At 43.8% G+C, this 20,000-nt stretch overlaps 1 protein-coding gene across 1 annotated transcript in view; it reads left to right on the forward strand.

The window, feature by feature from the left end:
- LOC145399455 (integrin alpha-PS2-like) overlaps positions 1–20,000 on the forward strand; it is a 155,289-nt gene that overhangs the window by 20,942 nt on the left and 114,347 nt on the right. Inside the window, exons 2-3 of the mRNA XM_080272067.1 lie at positions 15,354–15,475; positions 16,955–17,043. Coding sequence (XP_080128193.1) covers positions 15,354–15,475; positions 16,955–17,043 — 211 coding nt within the window. The remainder of the gene's footprint in view (positions 1–15,353; positions 15,476–16,954; positions 17,044–20,000) is intronic.

Genomic DNA, 20,000 nt, shown 5'->3' on the forward strand with positions numbered 1-20,000 from the left:
GCCGGAAAAATAGGCTTGCGAACACGACACCCCGTTATTGTCAATCCAGATTTATATGGGCGATGTTCGGACGCGTGGGTGTGGCAGGGGCTTCGGTGTCGTGAGGGATGATTTGAATAGATACACAGATAGATAAAACTTCCATAGATCGATAGTAGACATAGATACTTGCTTTGATAGATCGATATAAACAAATATAGATAGATGGATGGACTGAATGGGCAGATGGATGGATGGATGGATGGATGGAAGAATGCTTGGGTGAATGGATGGTTTGGTGGGTGGGTGGAAGGATGGATGGTTTGGTAGGAGTGTGGGAGGATGGATGGTTTGGTGGGTGGGTGGAAAGAAGGATGAATGGTTTGGTGGGTGGGTGGGTGGAAGGATGGATGGTTTGGTCGGAGGGTGGGTGGAAGGATGGATGGTTTGGTCGGAGGGTGGGTGGAAGGATGGATGGTTTGGTCGGAGGGTGGGTGGAAGGATGGCTGGCTGGATGAATGGGTGTGTAAAAGGATGAATGTATGGACAAATATAAATTGATACAAACTGATACAGGCTAATTAATAGTTGTAGACAGATAAAACGAAATACAAAGATGAATGGGTGGATATAAGGTATTGCAATTCTCAAATCTCTTTGGAACAGTACTCTGTGTTTATCCCTCGTTCGATGTAATCTCTCTCTCTGATTTAATCTCTAACCCTCACACCCTTTCGGTTAATCTGCTTCATCTCTCTCTCTCTCTCTCTCACACACACACACACACACACACACACACACACACACACACACACACACACACACACACACACACACACACACACACACACAATGTACACCCACTAAAACACGTATAGATCCCCAAAACATGTATATCCTAACTCAGACTTCACGTACACACCTTAACTTACTAACCACGTACACCTTAAAAACACGTGCACGCCTTAAACTTTTATGTACACACGTTAAACGTTCACGTACACACCATAATCTTTCACGTACACCTTTAATTCACCTACATACCTTAAACTTAGCAATCATGGGAGTCTTTAAATCACGTACACATTAAATTTAGAAATCACGAACACTTTTAATCAATTACACCTCAGACCTGCAAATGAGTTAAATCACCTTAAAATCACGTACAAACCCTAAAATCACGTCCAGACCTTAAACTTACGACGGGTTAAATAACACCTTAAAATCACATACATATTCTAATATCACGTACCATAAAATCACGTCCAAACCTTAAATTTAGGGATGAATTAAAATAGAGCGCCATCTGATCAATATACTTTCCACCTGTGTTAATTAGCGTACACCTGCGTGGTCACACCTGTGCCTTTCTTTATTATGGATTTACTCTTTACACACTTTTTCCGTCTATAATCTCACACTGTTACTGTTATACTCTCTCTCTCTCTCTCTCTCTCACACACACACACACACACACACACACACACTTCAAACTAGGGAGGGGTTAGAATAGGGCGCCTTGCTTTTGCCTAACACGTGCCTCACCTGTGTTAATTAACCTACACTTGCATGGCCACACCTGTGCATGTCCAGCTCTCTTTAATGTGAACTCTCTCTCTCTCTCTCTCTTTCTCCTTACATTAAACCTGCCAGCTTTCAATGTTTTCTTTCCCATTTCTTTTCCTTCGTACTCTCTCTCCTTATAATACCACCCTGACAGCTTTCTCCATTTTGCTTTCCCAATTCTTTTCAATCATTCTCTCTCTCTGAATCATCACCTTTCTAGCTCCCAACACCTACTCTCCGGGAACTCCGTGACGTCACCAGCCGCTTACCTAATGACACAGCATCCTTGAGTGACGTTACAATGTTCTTACCAGCCACATTCCGAAACTCCGTGACGCCACAACATCCTGACCAATGAAAGCGCATCCTCCTATGACGTCACGGTATCTCCACCAATCACGTATCTGAGCCTCGTGACGTCACATTTCACTGACGAATCACAGCGTGCCATACCTATGACGTGGCACAGCTTTCCTTCGCTTAGCCAATCAGGTTCCACAAGTCGCCTTTGTTTACGTCACCAGCTCAGTCCTTAGTCATAACCGTTCTTGAGCCTCATCTGATTTATTTTATGCTCTGTTCTTAGTTATCAAAGTTTTCAAACCAGAGTCAGTAACACAGTGAAAAATAAACCAAAATAAAAGGATAACTGGGTATTATTCACTGGGATGGAGCCTTATTCATCGCACACATTAGCTAAGTCTCTTCATGAAACCCGCGCCAGGAATGCAACGTTTTCGCGCATCCGGATTTCAAACGTCCTGCTGTTGAAACGGTCGTAGTATTTGTGCTATTTGAAGGTTTAAACATGACTCACCGTGAATTCCGACTACAAATTAGACGGTTCTAGGTATTGCTGGCTTTATTTTTCTCACAGATTCGCACACTTTCTCTCTTTCACAGTTAGGAGCTACTTTCAACGGCTCTCTCTGTCCTCTATTCCAAAGCGATCGCTCAAGGGTCAAGGCATTCGTTTTCTCTTCTTTCTCTTCCCCCTGTCACTTTATTTTTATCGTTCTTTCTCACCCTTATCTTTACTTTTTTTTCTTGTGTTCTTTGTCTTTCTAGAGGTTGTTATTTCTTCACCTACTGTGCAATGGTAGGGGGGGAGGAGGGGGAGGTGAAGAGGGAGTGATGCAGGGAGGGAGAGGGAGATAGAGACACAAGGACAGAGAAAAGGTTAGTGGAACAGAGGAAGAGGGTATATGAGAGGAAAAGAGAAAATGAGAGAGAGAGGAGATGGGGGAGGAAGAGAGAGGAGAGGTGAGAGAATAAGGAACAATATGAGGGAGGGAAAGGGAGGAGGGAGGGTTAACCTACTTGAGATGAGAGAGTGGGTGGGTGGGTGGGTGGGAGGGAGGGAGAGGGAGGGAGGGATAAGGGAATAAGAGAGGGAGGGATCTTGAATATATTAACTAGGCCTTCTTAACCCTTTCTTTAGGCCTACAAGAGAGAGAGAGAAAGAAAGAGAAAGAGAGAATCAGAAGACTGGTTTAAATACATCTTAGGCAGGTGTGAGGTAGATAGATGGAAGGAGAGACAGACAAATAGTTATATGGATTGATACAGATGTGTGACCAGCCAGGAGAGATATCACATTCGACTACCTGCTGATAAGAGTATTGATAAATAAATCAAGAAGGCAAATAGATAAAATAATATAGTGAGAGAGAGAGAGAGAGAGAGAGAGAGAGAGAGAGAACCACACCCATGCAAGCAATAGGCACGCAACCCCAGGATTTTTCACACACACACACACACACACACACACACACACACACACACACACACACACACACACACACACGAGATCATATAAACACACAGACATACAGTTACCATAGCAAACCCATACGCAAACAACTAAAGCAAACAAAAACTGACACAAAGATGTGTACATACAAACTACCCATGACCAAACATACATGCACGCAGACGCACGCAAACACAGGCAAGCGGAGGCACTAGCCTGGCGCCTGCACACCTTATTGGGAGAGAGAGAGAGAGAGAGAGAGAGAGGGAGAGAGAGAGAGGAATGGTCAATTATTGTTTAACAACCATCGGCTCAGCGTCCTAATACACACATGACCAACCACCTCCCAGTCCTGCAAAGAAGGATGGCTGAGTGCAAAACAGACACCCTACAGTATGTCTGCAGTCCACCAGGTTCAGTTGAGCCTCATGCAACAACAGCCACAACATCGACTACCGCCATACAATGTCAGTGAGGGGAACTACTGATCCCCAGCTTACGAGGTCAAGGAGTCACTCTGAGAACAAACCAGACCCCCATAATTACTGCTGTGGTGGCCTACTCTGCTGCCTACATGCTACATCCAGAGAGGCCCCGGGGGACACGCTCCACCTTGTGTTACCACCACCGCCTTGCTGTTATAAGTCATGTCGGCACGGCTAAGGTCTCATGTGTCAAGGCCTTGGATTTAGCAGGCTCAATGGTACACCTTCTGTACCGATTTGTTTATAAGAGTATCAAACTAATAGCGAGGAATTCGGCTGGAAGGAGCTTAGCGTACTGCCCTCCTCCTATCGGCTCATAATCGCAAAGTTCATAGGTCCAAACTCTTAAGATTCCCCCTTTATTAACTTCGAATATGCCCGATCCCTTCCCTTAAAGGAACACAGGCAACAATGGGTTAAGGTGTTGTATATCCGTGGGCTTAGAAGACCCCCTAGCAAACCTTCCTTACACTTTTATTCCTCTGACGGAGCCGTACTCTCGTGGTCTTAGTAAACCCCCAGGCACGAATCCTTTAGCGATCTATATCTGTGAGTCTTGTGATGCCCTACGTTCCCATCGCCAGTCTTCCTTAGTGATTCATTGGCAGAGTACATCTTCTCTCCTATATTATTTACTAATATGTCTGCTCAACTCCTCCACTGCGATCAAACAGTATACTCTCTGCTTTATTCCTGCTAACACTAGACAACTACGTTTGTTTTATTCTTACCAACACCTGGCGACTTTACTCAGCTTCAGATGTTATGAGGGGCCGCCTAAGGTAAACAAAAGCATCGGGGGGTACTTTGAATTACACTGAAAAACGACAATGGAGTGAAGGGGATGAATAATGTATTGGAATAAATAATGTACAGAGATGAATAACGTACTGGACTCTAAATAATAACGTGCAGTAATGGAGAAATAAATTGGTTAGAATAAGGGTTACAGGGCGCCTCCTTGTCGGTTAAGCAAGCTCCCTAACACCTTTTCCTGTGCAATTTATTTTCCTTATTACACCATATTACTGTCCTGCGTTATATAAATCCCTCAAACATCGCCACACTCTGCATAAATAACATACAAAGGGATTTTAACCAGCCACATCCAAAAAATAAATCGCTAAGGAATAAGTGTTAGGGGGCATTCTTCCCCAGCGTGGGTACGGGTCCCAAGATTACACCACTCCAATACTAATATACCGCAGATTTCTTATATTTTATTTTATTATTATTTTTGAGAGAGAGAGAGAGAGAGAGAGAGAGAGAGAGAGAGAGAGAGAGCATCACCGTAATAGGCAAGACACACCCCAGAGGCACCACATCTCTCCATATAGGTAGGAGTTCTCACCTCCCTTCATCCCTCCCTCCCTCACCCTTACTCCATCTACCTCTCCCTCCCTCTCTCCTTTACATCCATCTTTTTACCTACCTATTCCTCTGTCTATCTATCTAATCTCTCCCTCAATCTATCCACTTCGCTTCCCTTCTCACTCGATCCCTCTCTCCCTCTCTCCTTTTCATCTATCTATCTACCTATTCTGCCTATCTATCTGTCTAATCTCCCCTTCTATCTATCCACTTCGCTTCCCTTTTCACTCGATCCATCTCTCCCTCTCTCCTTTTCATCTATCTATCTACCTACCTATTCTGCCTATCTGTCTATCTAATCTCCCCTTCTATCTATCTGCTTCCCTTCCCCCCGAGATATCTCCCACCCTTCTGTCAGTACTCTTAACATCTCTATTCCTCTTGCTCATCATCTCTCTTATTTTCCTTCTTTACCTCCATTGCCATTTTCTTCCTTCCATTTATCCCTCCCTCGCTACCTATCAATATCCTTCCTTCCCCTCTCTCCTATCTCCTTCCCTCCCTACCCCTCTCCATCGACGCCTCCCTCCCTCCCTCCCCCTCACTTACACCCTTTTTGCTCACTATACATCTTCCTCTCCCCACCTACCTCCCACCCATCCCCTTATCTCTCTCTCTCTCTTTCTCTCCATTTCTTTTCCTTCTCCCTTACTTTCTCCTCTCCCTTTCTCTTCTTCACTCCAATACATTTCTTTCCCCCCTCTCTCTCTTCCCTTCCCTCTCTTTCTCTCTCTCTCCTTCTCTTCCCTCTCCTTGATCACTGTAATCTTCTCTCCCTTTCCCTCCTCTCCCCCTCCATCTTTCTCTCTCTCTGCTATTTCCTCTCTCCACGCCCCTTCTCCCCTATCTCCTTTCAGTGTCCATCTGTGTGCAATTACTTACACACCTATCTATCTACACACACACACACACACACACACACACACACACACACACACACACACACACACACACACCACTCTCAATATTCCTACTCACTCTCTCTCTCTCTCTCTCTCACACACACACACACACACACACACACACACACACACACACACACACACACACACACACACACACCACTCCTCTCAATATTCCTACTCACTCTCTCTCTCTCTCACACACACACACACACACACACACACACCACTCCTCCCAATATTCCTACTATCTCTCTCTCTCTCTCTCTCTCTCTCTCTCTCTCTCTCTCTCTCTCTCTCTCACACACACACACACACACACACACACACACACACACACACACACACACACACACACACACACACACACACACCACTCTCAATATTCCTACTCACTCTCTCTCACACACACACATACATACACACACACCACTCCTCTCAATATTCCTACTCTCTCTCTCTCTCTCTCTCTCTCTCTCACACACACACACACACACCACTCTCTCAATATTCCTAAACTCTCTCTCTCGATTGAGCAAAAGCGGAGGTACTCACAAGGTAGAGGAGGGAGGGAGGAGGGAAGGAGGTGATATGGTGGAAGGCAAAAAATGGAAGGGAGGAGGAGGAGAACAGAGGGAGGGAGGAAAGAGGGAAGAGCAGAATGCGAGGATGAGGAAGGGGGAAAAAGAAAGAGGAAAAGGGGAAGAAAGAGAGTAGGGAGAGGAGGAGGATATGACAAGAAAGGTGATATGGAAGAAGGTAAAATATGGAGAGAGAGAGAGAGAGAGAGAGAGAGAGAGAGAGAGAGAGAGAGAGAGAGAGAGAGAGAGACAGACAGACAGACAGATATGAAAGTTGTTTCCTAAGTTTCACAAATCGTCTGAGGGTAGCAAGAATAATTTAAGGAGTAACTGAGACGTCCTGAGGGTGAAGGGGGTTGACAGAGCTATGTGTAGGTGAGGAATTTGCTCATTATGATATCGATCGAACCCCAGGGGCGGGATGCCTTCTTTATTACTGGGCTCTGATGGATCCAAACTCCTCTTCCTTACCGATTTATTTCGACGTATGGTTAGTTAGTATTTTCCTGTATCTTACTTATGCATACTCTTATCACTATACTTATTATGCAGATGTATACTATTATCACTATACTTATTGTGGAGACGTAGAACCATACTTATTTACTACAAACGGCTCCTATGACTCACTCAGCTGAACAGAATCGAGGCGTATAATGGGGCGTGAAGCTTTAAGCGTCCAGAAGTGAAGATGGTGCTAGGTTTTCATCAAGTAACATCTATTATTATGATTATGATTATTATTATTATTATTATGTCCGGACCAACTTGCCTAGCCCCGGGCTCCTACGCTCCTCATGGGGCAACGTAGGATTGGGTGATGGATGGATGATGATGATGATGATGATGATTATTATTATTATTATTCATACGCTTTTCGACCATTGCGCAGATCCACTGTAACACTGTCTCCGGATTCTCTCTCTCTCTCTATCTTTTCTTCTTACAAGTTGGTTAGATCTAAGCAGAATTAGTTTCTTTTTCTTTTTTTCAGCAAATAACCTCATCATGGGCAAACAGGCCTCCTTTATCTGTAATTCCAATGTACTCTCTCTCTGTCTCTGTCTGTCTGTCTGTCTCTCTCTCTCTCTCTCTCTGCTGTACGTGATCGAGGCGTCCACATCGTACTATTTATCTGATAGTATTTTCGATCAACAGAGAGTTGTCTCGACCATGACCCGTATTCTCGTAGGGCAAGGAGGCTCCCTAACACCTCTTCCTTAATCATTTATTTTCCAAACTGCCCATAACATCCTTTACTTTTACTTCTTATAGCCTATATCGAGACTACCCATTATTATTATTATTATTATTATTATTGCTTTTTGCATCTTTTTAATGTCAACACAAATTGCATGAATAATACAGGAATACAGTAACGTAGCATGATGTAAAATAAACCGGTAAGGAAGAGGTGTTAATAACCCGCCTAACCACACGAGAATACCGTCCCATGAGGCTTAAAAGGACAGGTAACAAAAAAATTATAATAATAATAATAAAAATAATGTGTAATATGCAAAACAAATCGGTAAGGGTAAAGTGTTTGGAATACTTAAGCCGAAAACACGAAGAATAATCAAGTTGTAATATGCAAAACAAATCGGTAAAGAAAAGGTGTTAGGTATACTTTAAGCCGGTATCACTAGGAAAATCAAGGTGTAATATGTAAAACAAATCGGTAAGGAAAAGATGTTGGGAATACTTTAGCCGATACCACGAAGAATAATCACCGTGTAATTTGCAAAACAAATCGGTAAGGAAAAGGTGTTTAGGATACTTTAGGCCGGTAACATGAAGAATTCAACGTGTAATATGCAAAACAAATCGCTAAGGAAAATTTGTCGAGAATACTTAAGCCGATAACACGAAGAAAATCAAGTAGTAATATGCAAAACAAATCGGTAATGAAAAGGTGTTGGGAATACTGAAGACGAACACACGAAAAATAATCAACGTGTAATATGCAAAACAAATCGGTCAGGAAAAGATGTTAGGTATACTTAAGCCGATAACACGACGAATAATCAAGGTGTAATATGCAAAAACAAATCGGTAAGGAAAAGATGTTTGGGATACTTGAAGCCGACGAGAAGAGAGAACCCCCCCGACCCAGCCTAACAAATGGGTCCCAAATACACGTAATTACCAAGTCCAAGAATTCTGCCTCCCTCCCCACTAACAATTTGGTCCTGATGTCAGTGGTGGTTTAGGGGTAGGTTAGAGACGCGATCGTACCTAATCTAGCATCTCTAACACCTTTCAGTACGGTTCCTTTGACTAGCAACCAAGGAGACTCATCTCCACTTCATAACAAAGGTCTGGAATTTTGCCTCGCCACTAACAATTTGGTCCCGGTGTTTGTGGTGGTTAGAGGCAAGTTAGAGACGCATTCTATCCTAACTAACATCTCTAACCTCTTTCAGTACAGCTAATGGACTGGTGTATTCAAATTTGACTAGCAACCAAGGAGACTCATTCCCACTTCATAACTTTGCGTCCAAGAAATTCAACAATCACAATTTGGTATTTATAGCATCCTTTCCGCTTAAATTCCTTCTTCAATCCCATGAGAGAGAGAGAGAGAGAGAGAGAGAGAAACTGAATGGGGGGAGGAGGCAGAGAAGGGAAATGAAGGAAGGGATGAGAGAAATGGGAAGAAGATCAAAGGAGGGAGAAAAGAAGAGAGAGGGGATGGAAGGATCAAGGAAGGAGAGAGGGAGGTCAAGGAGTTTGTGTTAAGGGCGAGGAATTGAAGAGGGAGGGAGGGAGGGAGAGAAGAGAGGGAAGGATGGAGGTTGGAGGCTGGGGGTGGAGGGAAGGATGTAGAGAAGGAGGAGGGGGCGAACGGAAGGATGGAGAGAGGAGAGGTAGGATACAGAGGTGGGAAGGATGAAGAAAGGGAGAGACAGAAATGGGAAAGGGAAGGTGTGTGTGTGTGTGTGTGTGTGTGTGTGTGTGTGTGTGTGTGTGTGTGTGTGTGTGTGTGTGTGTGTGTGTGTGAGAGAGAGAGAGAGAGAGAATGGCAGAAAGGGTATGGAGAGAAAGGATGGTGGGTAATAAGTGACCCTCCTGAATATACTGGCCAGGCGTCGACAAATTACTAACCTCTTCCTAGCTCCTTCCCTCCATACCTCTCGCTCCTTCTCTCCTCTCTCTCCCCCGCCTCTCCTTATCTCCCTCCCTCCATCTCTCCACACCTCCCTCCCTTCTTCTCTCCTCATCTCCGTCCCTCCTTATCCTATCTCCCTCCCTCCTTCTCTCCACATCTCCCTCCTCTTCTCTTCACATCTCCCTCTACTCTTCTCTCAGTTCTTCCTTCCTCTCCTCTCCCTATTCCTTCTCATCTTCAATATCCATCCTTCCCTCCCTCCCACCCTCTCCACTCCTATCTCCCTATTCTCCACCCTTCCTCCTCTTCTCTCCATACCTCCTTCCTTCCAGATATCCCTCCCTCTCTCCCTCCATTCTTCCCTTCTCTCCATACTCTCCTCCCTCCCTTCCCGTATTTTTTCCATGATTTTACTTCACTCTTTTCCTCTTTCCTTCTCTTCTCTCCTTCCCTTCCTATCTCTGTCTCTCTCTCTCTCTCTCTCTCTCTCTCTCTCTCTCTCAACTCTTCCACTACTCAGGTCTAAACTATCCACACTGCCTCCAGATGATATTTTCCAGCTGAGCGATATTCTAAAAGACGGTTTAAAAGGTATATGGATTTTTACTCCTTTTACTGCAGTGAGCTTGCGAGTCCTTTATTTATAATGACAATAGACGATTTTGGTTATGTGAGGGATATTCCAACACTGAAGGCAAGAATAAATAAATAAAATAAAAATAAAGTGTGGATTATATATTTTTCCCTGTTATAAAGGACGTATAGATATTTCATTCAGACTAAACGCATTCGATTTTTTTTTTTCCCCAGCAGTCAAGAGGGCTAATGAGTCTAATGTGATGCTGTATTTGTGTAGTTTATTTTTGCCACTTATAGACGTCTCTCTCTCTCTCTCTCTCTCTCTCTCTCTCTCTCGCCTAAAAAATACCTCTCCAATCAGTAAACCCTTCAAATTCGAACAGACTCTCCCCACCTGATGAATAAAAGCGTCTGGAGATAGCAAGAGTAAAACGAGAACATTACCGTAGTAAAGGGCTAACAACTGTCGAAAGAAAAATTAATATATATATATATATATATATATATATATATATATATATATATATATATATATATATATATATATAAGCTGCAATAAACGAGTACTTTATTTAGACTAATACTGGACGATCTGTTCAACTCGGAGCAAAAAAGGGTAGTCATGAAAGTGTTCGGAGGAGAGTAGGACAGATACACGCCTCACACAGTGAAACACGATCATCTTCCAAGTGGCAATGGACATTTCGTAACCCCTCTCCCACTGCCATTTATTTGCACACAAGCAGGAGTACCCGGCGTTGCCCAGGTGAAACCCTATGATCGTGCATACCGGCATTGCTTGGGACCCTGGGGATGACGACTCCCCCTGTGGGAGAAGAACCCCTGGGTCCCATTTTACCCACTGAACCTATGTTACTCCTTGAATCCAATTCCTCAAGGATATATTCCCCATGGACCTATTCCTACCATGGACCTTCCTTCTCACTACCCACCCACCCACCCTGCTCATCCCCAAAATCCGTCCACTCATCCGACTCGTTGTGGCTAATATCGACACGGTTGTAGGGGGACAAAAAATACGTCAACTGGCTACCATGTTTCCACCATGCTGACGATTATTTTCTAATTAGTTCTAAACTTAGTCATCAGAGGGGCCACTTCAGCATCTGTAATGTACACATTTAAATTCGTCGTAGTAGTTTACACCTATTACAGCTGTTTAGGGAGCACTATATGAAGCCCCCTTGATTTTCATAGAGAAAAGACAGACAGACATTCTCTGTTATATAACATATACTCGCATATGGATTATACTTTCCTATGCCACTAAGAATACGATTCATGACAGCGGCAGGAACAGTGGTGGTGATTTTTTTTTTCCATTGTTGCGGACTCGGGTTAGCCTGTGGTGTCCACCCTACAATCTCACTGGCGGTCAGGGAACTGGAACTCACGATAGAGCGACCTTAGAACATGAGCCAAGTACCGTACCGCCTGAGTCACCACCGAAGGAACGCCTCTCCTCCACCTCCTAAATTACCTTACCCTCTCCTCCCCTCCAACTTAACACACCCTTCCCCACTATCTTAACCCCCCCTCCTTCTCCCCACCACTCATTCTATTCCTCCAACTTACCACAATACCCCCTTATCCCCCTCCCTTTCTCAAACCTCTCCTCTCCCTCCACCTCCCCTTTCCCTTTTAGTCTCCCTTCTCCCCTCCCCCTCATCTCTCCTCCCCACTTACCACACTCCAGCCACAACACTCTCTCCTCCGCCACTCCCCCTCCACTTCACATCAATCCACGTTTCCCCTCAACTCACCCCCCCTTATATTTACAAACTCCACTTACCATCGCCCCTCCCCCTCCCCAAACACACTCTGACCTTCCCCCTGCCCCTCCCTCTGTCTTCCCTCTACCCCCCTTTTCCCCACTTACCACACTTCCCCTCCCCCCCTCTCACCCTTCCCCTGTTTCTCTTCCTCCCCCCTCCCCTTCCTCTCCTGTCTCCCTTTTCCATTCCCCGAACCCACTTACCATACCCCATCCACCACCTTCCCCCCTCTCTTCTCTCCCTCTCCCCATCCTTCCCCTCTCTCTTCCTTCTCCCTCTCCTCAGCCCTTCCCCCCTCTCTTCTCTCCCTCTCCCCATCTTCCCACTTACACACTCCAGCCACCCCTCCCCCTCTCAGCTGAGTGTAACGTAAACAAACACAAGTGTCCACGTGACCCCTCTTACCCCTCCCCCCTCTCCTCCCATCCTCTTCACCTCCCTCTCCTCCCCTTCCTCTTCACTTCCCCCCCTCTTCACCTCCAATTTCTCCCTTCAGTCTTTCCTCTCTCTTCTTCCCCATTACTTCCCCTCTTTCACTCCCTCCTCCACCTCTCCTCCATATCCCTCTTCTCTCGCCTTCCCTCTCCCCTCCCTCCTCCTTCTTTCTCCTCTACCTCCATGTCCCCCTTCTCTCCCCTCCCTCCCACTCTTTTCTCCCTTTCCTTCCTCCTCCTCCACTTCCCTCGTCCCCTCCTATCCTATCTCCTTTCCTCGCCTACCCCATCCTCTCCTACTTCCACGCTCCCCCTCCCCATCTCCCCTTCCCTCCTCCACGTCCACTTCTCTCGTCCCCTCCTTCCCTCACCTATCTCATCTTCTCCCCTCCTCCGTCTCTCCCTTCCCTCCTCCTCCACTTCACCTCCCCTCCTTATCATTGCCCTACCTGCACGGGTTCGAATCACCTAGAGGACACTGAGGTATTTCTATCAAGTAATTCAGACTACAATAGCCTTGCCCCGGACCCCTACGTGTCGAAGTGGGGAATAAGGGATTGGTTGTTTGACGCTATCATTATTATTATTATTATTACTGTTGTTTTTTTCTTCTAATTATGATGATGATGATGATTATAATTATTATTATTATCATCAGCAGCAGCAGCAACTCAACAATAGGGAGCTGAAGCCATATGTTTGCGTATTTTTTACTGTAATATTCCCTCAGCGGCACTTCTCCCTGCTTTCACTTCTGTCTACGTCAATTACTGTCTCTTGTAACGGTCTCCTATCTGTGTCAAGTCTCTCTCTCTGCTATCTGTTTGCGCGTCAACAAAGGAGCCGCGGTATAGGAGAAGCTGTATCAGTGTAACCGAACACCGTCCACAATTTGTATCTGTCCTCCTACCCTACCCTAACCGTAATCTACCCTACCCTACCCTAATCTACTCGACCCTACCCTACCTTAACCTTTCCTAACCTACCCCAACCCTATCCTACCCTACCCTACCTTACTTTACCCTATTTAACTGTACCCTAACATACCCCTTCCCATCCTAGCTCTTTTCTACAACCAAATCTAACCAACTTAATCTCCCCTCATCTAACCTACCTACCAGTATCGTAACCTATCCCAACACTGTCCACATTTTGTATTTGCTCTTCACTCTACCCTGTCCTAACCATTTTTTTAACTTAACCTACATATTTTCTCCCATCCCAACTTAACTAAACCTGTAATGATCTGACCAAACCTATCCTGCCCTTGCCAGACATTATATAACTTGGTCTATCCTACTTTATCCTATCCTTATTTAACCAGACCAAATCTAACGCTGTCCCCAATTCGTATATGTCCTTAATTTTCCTTCACGAAGACCCTATTCTAACTTATCATCTTATACTCTCACCAAACCTACCCATCCTATCCTGACCTAGCCAAATAATTTAACCAAACCCTCCTTACCTAATCCTAACCTGACCTAACCCTACACTATCCTACCCTAACTTAATATTACAACTTAAAGTACCCCACCCTACCCTTCCCTACCTTATTCTGACGTCCTGCCCTGCCTTACCCTACTGTACCTTCTAACAAGCTACCTAACTCATTCATTCCTTACCTTAATCTAATCCTACCCTAACTCAATGTACTTTAACCTGACAACCCAGCCCTAACCTAGCTTATTCCACTCACATCATCACCACCACCACCACCACCACCATCATCATCATCATTCATCAACCAAGCATAACCAACACTATCTCCTACGTAATTCTTTCTCTGTAACACTTACCCTTTATGTATCTCTATGAACCACTGTATCCCTAAGCAAATATTCGGCGGTCACCACAACCTAGAGTGACATCTGTGTCCTACGTAACTCAAATCATGTAACCTATGTAACTCAAATCCTGTTACCTACCCTTTCTCTGTAACTACGTCTCCTTAGATTTTTCTTCTTTTGTACATGAAAGAAGGTACCAAAGGCTACCGGCCCGCACGATTGTTCCCAAGAAAAAAACAAAAACAAGATAACTGAGAGCCAAATTTAAAATCCGTTCATTTCGAGATGCCTGGACACACTGCGTTTGAAAGGCTTGAGATCACAGGCAGTAGAAAATACAGAGAATGACAGTCCCTGAGTTGACCTGTTGCATTCGTGAAGGACTGGGAGTAACGGTTAACTCTTGAATTACAGTGTTCGACCGAAAAGGAATGAGAGTTTGCTGCTAGACGGGTGCTATGCGCTCGCCGAAGTGGTGGAGGCATGCAAGCAGACAGTTCTGAGGAGCAGTGACCATCGAAGTATCGAAAGAAAGGATACAAAGATGCAACAGTGCAGCGACGAGACAAAGGTTTTAGGGAGCCAGTTACAAGAGGAGAGTTAATGAGACGAAAAGCCTTTGACCCTGCCTTGTTGAGAGGAGCTGTATTGTCTATGTATCTCTATGTAGCTGATGTAAATGTAACTACATCCTCTCCCTGCCTCTCCTTATCTATCCATCTGTATGTATGTAACGCATGTATGTAATCGTAATTCTGTAACCGTACCCTGTCTTTGTAACAGGGTGCTGATGGGCGATCCTGACACAGCCATATCATACAGAAGTGATCTTAAATTTATGTATCTATGTATTTCTCTGTAACTTGATATTCTGTAACCTTCTCTTTGTAACAGGGTGCTGGTGGGCGCTCCTGACACAGCCATATCATACAGAAGTGATCTTAAATTTATGTATCTATGTATTTCTCTGTAACTTGATATTCTGTAACCTTCTCTTTGTAACAGGGTGCTGGTGGGCGCTCCCGAGGCACAGACAGATCAGGCAGAAGTGGTTCGTGGCGGTGCTGTGTATCGCTGTAACCCTGCTGTACCCAGCGACTGTACCCAAATACCCTTCGATCTCACTGGTAAATCTTTGTAACCAGTTCTGTTTTTGTAGCTTTATTATATGGGTCACTCATTTTGTATCTCGGTATAATTTCTTTTTTTTGTAACTTTACTGCATTATTATTTTTATTATTATTATTATTATTATTATTATTATTATTATTATTTTGGTCGCTCACTTTATAGTTCATTTAATTTTTGTAAGCTTATACCCTTCCGTCCTTGTGGCTGTATTTTCGTTATTCCTCTTATTTAATTATTTTGTCACACTGTCATCTTTGTAACCTTTAATTCACTCCTTGCTGATCTGCTGTGGTACCGTAACTAAATCTGTAACTTATATTTAACATTTATAATCCTCTAATAAGAAAGGATGGAGAGTGTGAGACTAACGAGGAGTGTATGTGAAGAAGGTGGAGAGGGAGGGGGAGACCGAGGATGAGATGGAGGGATGGGGAGGAGAGGTATATTAGAGAGGGGTGTGAGAGTTGAGAGAAGGCAGGGTAATGGCAGGGGACAGGGCGACATGGAGGCGGGATTAAAGCGTCTAGCTGGAGATAGATATTAAGGCATATTAAGACGTGGAGTTTAGCAGTTTTTTCAATAAATTACTTTATTACTCAGTTTAGCCTGGAATTGTCCTTACTCAGTTTACATCCCATTTAAGAAGCATTATATTATTACTCTTCTATCTATCTATTGCCAGACGCCTCAATCCCATACGGGGTGGCCACAAACAAATCGCCTTCATGTCGCCCTGTCCCCCGCTATTTCACTGCCCTGCTCCCTGCTCACACCCCCCTCTCCCATATACCTCTTCTCTCCATCCCTCCATCTCATCCTTGGCCTCCCCCTCCCTCTCCCCCCTTCCACCTCACCCACATACACTCCACGTCAGTCTCTCGTTCTCCATCCTCTCCACATGTCTTACATTCACTAAATCTAACTCATTCTCATCTTTGTAGCTCTGAATTAACTCACTCTTAATCTGCACCCCATTCAAGAAAGCATGATATTATTACTCTTATTCACAAATTTTTTAACTCTCTCGTCTTTATAGCCATGATACTATAACTCGTACATCACTATTTAACTCACTCGTCTTTGTAGCTTTGAATGAACTCACTCCGTAACTCACGTATTTTAGTAACTCATTCTAACTTCTTGTATTCAAATTCATTCTTCACATGGGTTTGTAGCTTTAAATACTCATGGAGCAACTTTGTCTTTTTCTTTTTTTTTTAGTTCTTTTAATTTGTAATCTGTTATGAGCTTTGTAACCTTGTATCCAGTAGCTGATTCTCTTCTTGCGAGCCGCCTCTCTCTCTCTCTCTCTCTCTCTCTTTCAATTTCGTCTTTCATCATCCCCTCAGCAACCTAATGTTATTCTTCAACTCCCTAACCCTGCCTCTCTCTCTCTCTCTCTCTCTCTCTCTCTCTCTCTCACACACACACACACACACACACACACACACGGTTAATTCCCCATCTCCCCACAGGCAACCACTGGGAGTCGGGGCGTCAGGTGGACAGCAAGAGCATGCAGTGGTTCGGGGCCTCAGTCGCCAGTGCCAGCGGTGTCATTGTGGTGAGTACAATAAATAAATAAATAATAAAAAAAATAATCATCATCATCATCCGGACCTCCTTTCCCACCTAAGGGCAGGGTCCAGACAGCACAAACTTGCCCAATCCAAATAGGCCACAACTTCCATTCACTCATCATTCAAGCCCCCGGAATAATAATAATAATAATCCCTGGAAAACAGTCAGCAGAATAAACTGTCTAAATACTATAAGAAAACTATGGATGACGTAACGCAAAAATAAAAAGAAAAACGAAAAAAAAAGAGAGGAAATATTGTTAAATGTTGTCTATGGGTTATACATGGAAAAGGATCTTGGAATATTAGCATAGAAATACAACAGAAAAAAAAGAAAGGAAAAAAAACAATACCAACAGCTGTAAACCTTGTCCCTTCCAAGAAAGAGAGAACGAAAATACTGCAAGAAAATGTAAATCGTCTGGGAATTACCTAAATGATGGGTAAAATTGACCTGATGAGAGAGAGAGAGTGAGAGAGAGATGATGGCTGTTGAACTTACAAATATTAATAAAGTAAAAATTATCTAAGGCCTCTTCTATTTGTGTGGATCCGTGTCAGAGATCACACTACTGATCCACGGCCAGGCGATGTTCTATTTGGGCCATTGAATCCGGCTCCTGGGATCTGTCGGCCATAACTCAGCAGAATCCGTGATCTGCTGTGAACGCACCTCTTAGTAGGGTCGAGTTGGATCATAAGAAGAACATAAAGAATCATACCCGTAGCCCCTCCATTTTTTTTCTTTTTCTTTCTTTTTGCCACTATGACCTTTTATATATACAATGGCGTCTTGTGAAGGAGACGTAAAGCAAGTACTACGGATTAATTAAATAAAGTGGTGCTCGCAAGTGTGGAGACCGTGAAACATGATTTGGCGATGGGGGTAATACGCCTGCGTGGGACTGCCATTAAATAAAGAGTAAACTTTCGGAACTATACCCAACAATCAGACAATGAAATTAACAGGCTCATTACTTAATTTAATCAATTATAAACTCTTTCTCTTCTATAAGCATCTGACGCTAATGCTTTTTGTAACGTACGTAGCAAATGAAGTGGGGGGGGGGGTTCTCCAGCTCCCACCTTCATCTAATTTCATCTACGTCAAAATAAACACACCCAATGAAGGATTCGTCTTTCAAAGTAATACTGGTCAAACTTATGTATAGCTATTTCCCTCCAGTGGTATACTTCAAGGATGTGGGACCACCAATTATTATGGGGAAAAAGAAATTGATTCAGGAACTTTGTAAATGTACAGACGTGTGATTTCAAGCATAAAGAGATTCCGTCAGTGAACAAGAAAATACGATTTGTACAGAGGATGATGGAACCCTGCCACGTTGCATTATGATGGCATTACAACTTATAAATGCCGAAACCAGCAGCTTTAGATTAAGTTAAGAGTGAGGAAAATTAGGTCTTGGGCAGGTAAGATTAAGATCAGGTGAAGAAAAATTAGGTTAGGTAACGAAAATTTTGTTTAGGTTGGTGTTATTAAGGTAAGTTTGGTATCGGTGGGCTTGAATAAATGAAGTTATGCTATGATCATTCGGGTTAGGTTTGGATAAAGCAGCACTCATGAGGGAAGATCTGTGCCGAAACGGCGTTCTAAGATGGCGTCTGTCTGTCTTCGGCCCCCAAGAAACTTGAAAACGTACTCAGGAAAAAAATAAATAAATAAATAAAGGACTTTAGTAAAATAAATAAATAAATTATAAAAGACAGCGGCAAAATACGGAGGTCCCACGTCTTTTTGAAGATTGCCCCTCCGATCTTCCACGCAGGCATACGTACTGTATATGGCACAGTACCTCATATCTGCCATAAAACTGAGTCCATCATAAATTAGTCACGTAGTATATCTAATCATCCTCATTATCCATGGCAGGTAGGGTCACGCAATGCTGTGGAAAAACATCACAGGTAAAATCAGCCTCATGAGGAGCTGTTATGATCCTAAGCGGATCATCCTGTTCTCTTATCACGTACCGGAGGGTTAAAATCAGGATTCAAATCCGAACTAGATCTGATCTGCTCCGCGATCTGTGAGTGCAAATAGAGGAGGCCTTATATATCAAGCTTGCGAGGTAAACGAGCTGAGTGCAAATAGATGAGGCCTTATATATAAAGCTTGGGAAGTAAAATAATGCTTTTGGGGTACTTACAAAAAAAAAAAAACTGGATGTTTGCTGGATTAAATACCAGGGTTGCCCCGAAAATGAGAGGATTAACAGTGACAGTATTTTCTATATCAAACTTCTGTTACTTAAAATCAGCCAAATATCTCTCTCTCTCTCTCTCTCTCTCTCTCTCTCTATATATATATATGCCTCCGTGGTACAGTGGTAGGGTGTGCGTCTCGCACGCTGGTGCACGTGGGCTCGCCTCCCGCCAGAGTTTTACTTTGGGGAGCGTTCACCGAGCCACTGACCGCTTTGGCGGACATAACTAATAAAGGGTGCTGTGGTTGAACCAGTGTCGCATACTAGTATGCTTTCACCCAGTCGGCTTAAGGCGGGCCGATTACACTTGGTTCACAGACTACACACACATCCAAAGCCACTCCAACATTACAATTACACTCACAAGCACTTCTCACCCTACATACAGTCTCTACCAGACAGCCTAAGCCACTGGGTAGAGATACATTGGCTGTATCGTCCCTGCTTCGGTATGGAAAGGCCGGTCCTGCAGTGGACCTTAACGGCCGATGATGATGGTATGTATACAGACAGATAGATAAATAAATAAACAATTAATAAAATCGTGTGGTGTTAACTTGGACACAAACATAAAGAATTTTCCCAGCCATAAGAAGGTACAGAGAGGGACACAAGGACCTTCAGAAAGTGACAGATACTGAGTGGAAAAATCAAAGCCTCTGAAACACACTTTAGTAGTGATAGGGTTTTCATTGCTTCTCGCCTGTTGTAAG

This window comes from Coenobita brevimanus, chromosome 49 (genome assembly GCF_032717465.1).
Source record: "Coenobita brevimanus isolate Jiangsu-jjx chromosome 49, ASM3271746v2, whole genome shotgun sequence".
Classification (NCBI taxonomy): Eukaryota; Metazoa; Arthropoda; class Malacostraca; order Decapoda; family Coenobitidae; genus Coenobita; species Coenobita brevimanus.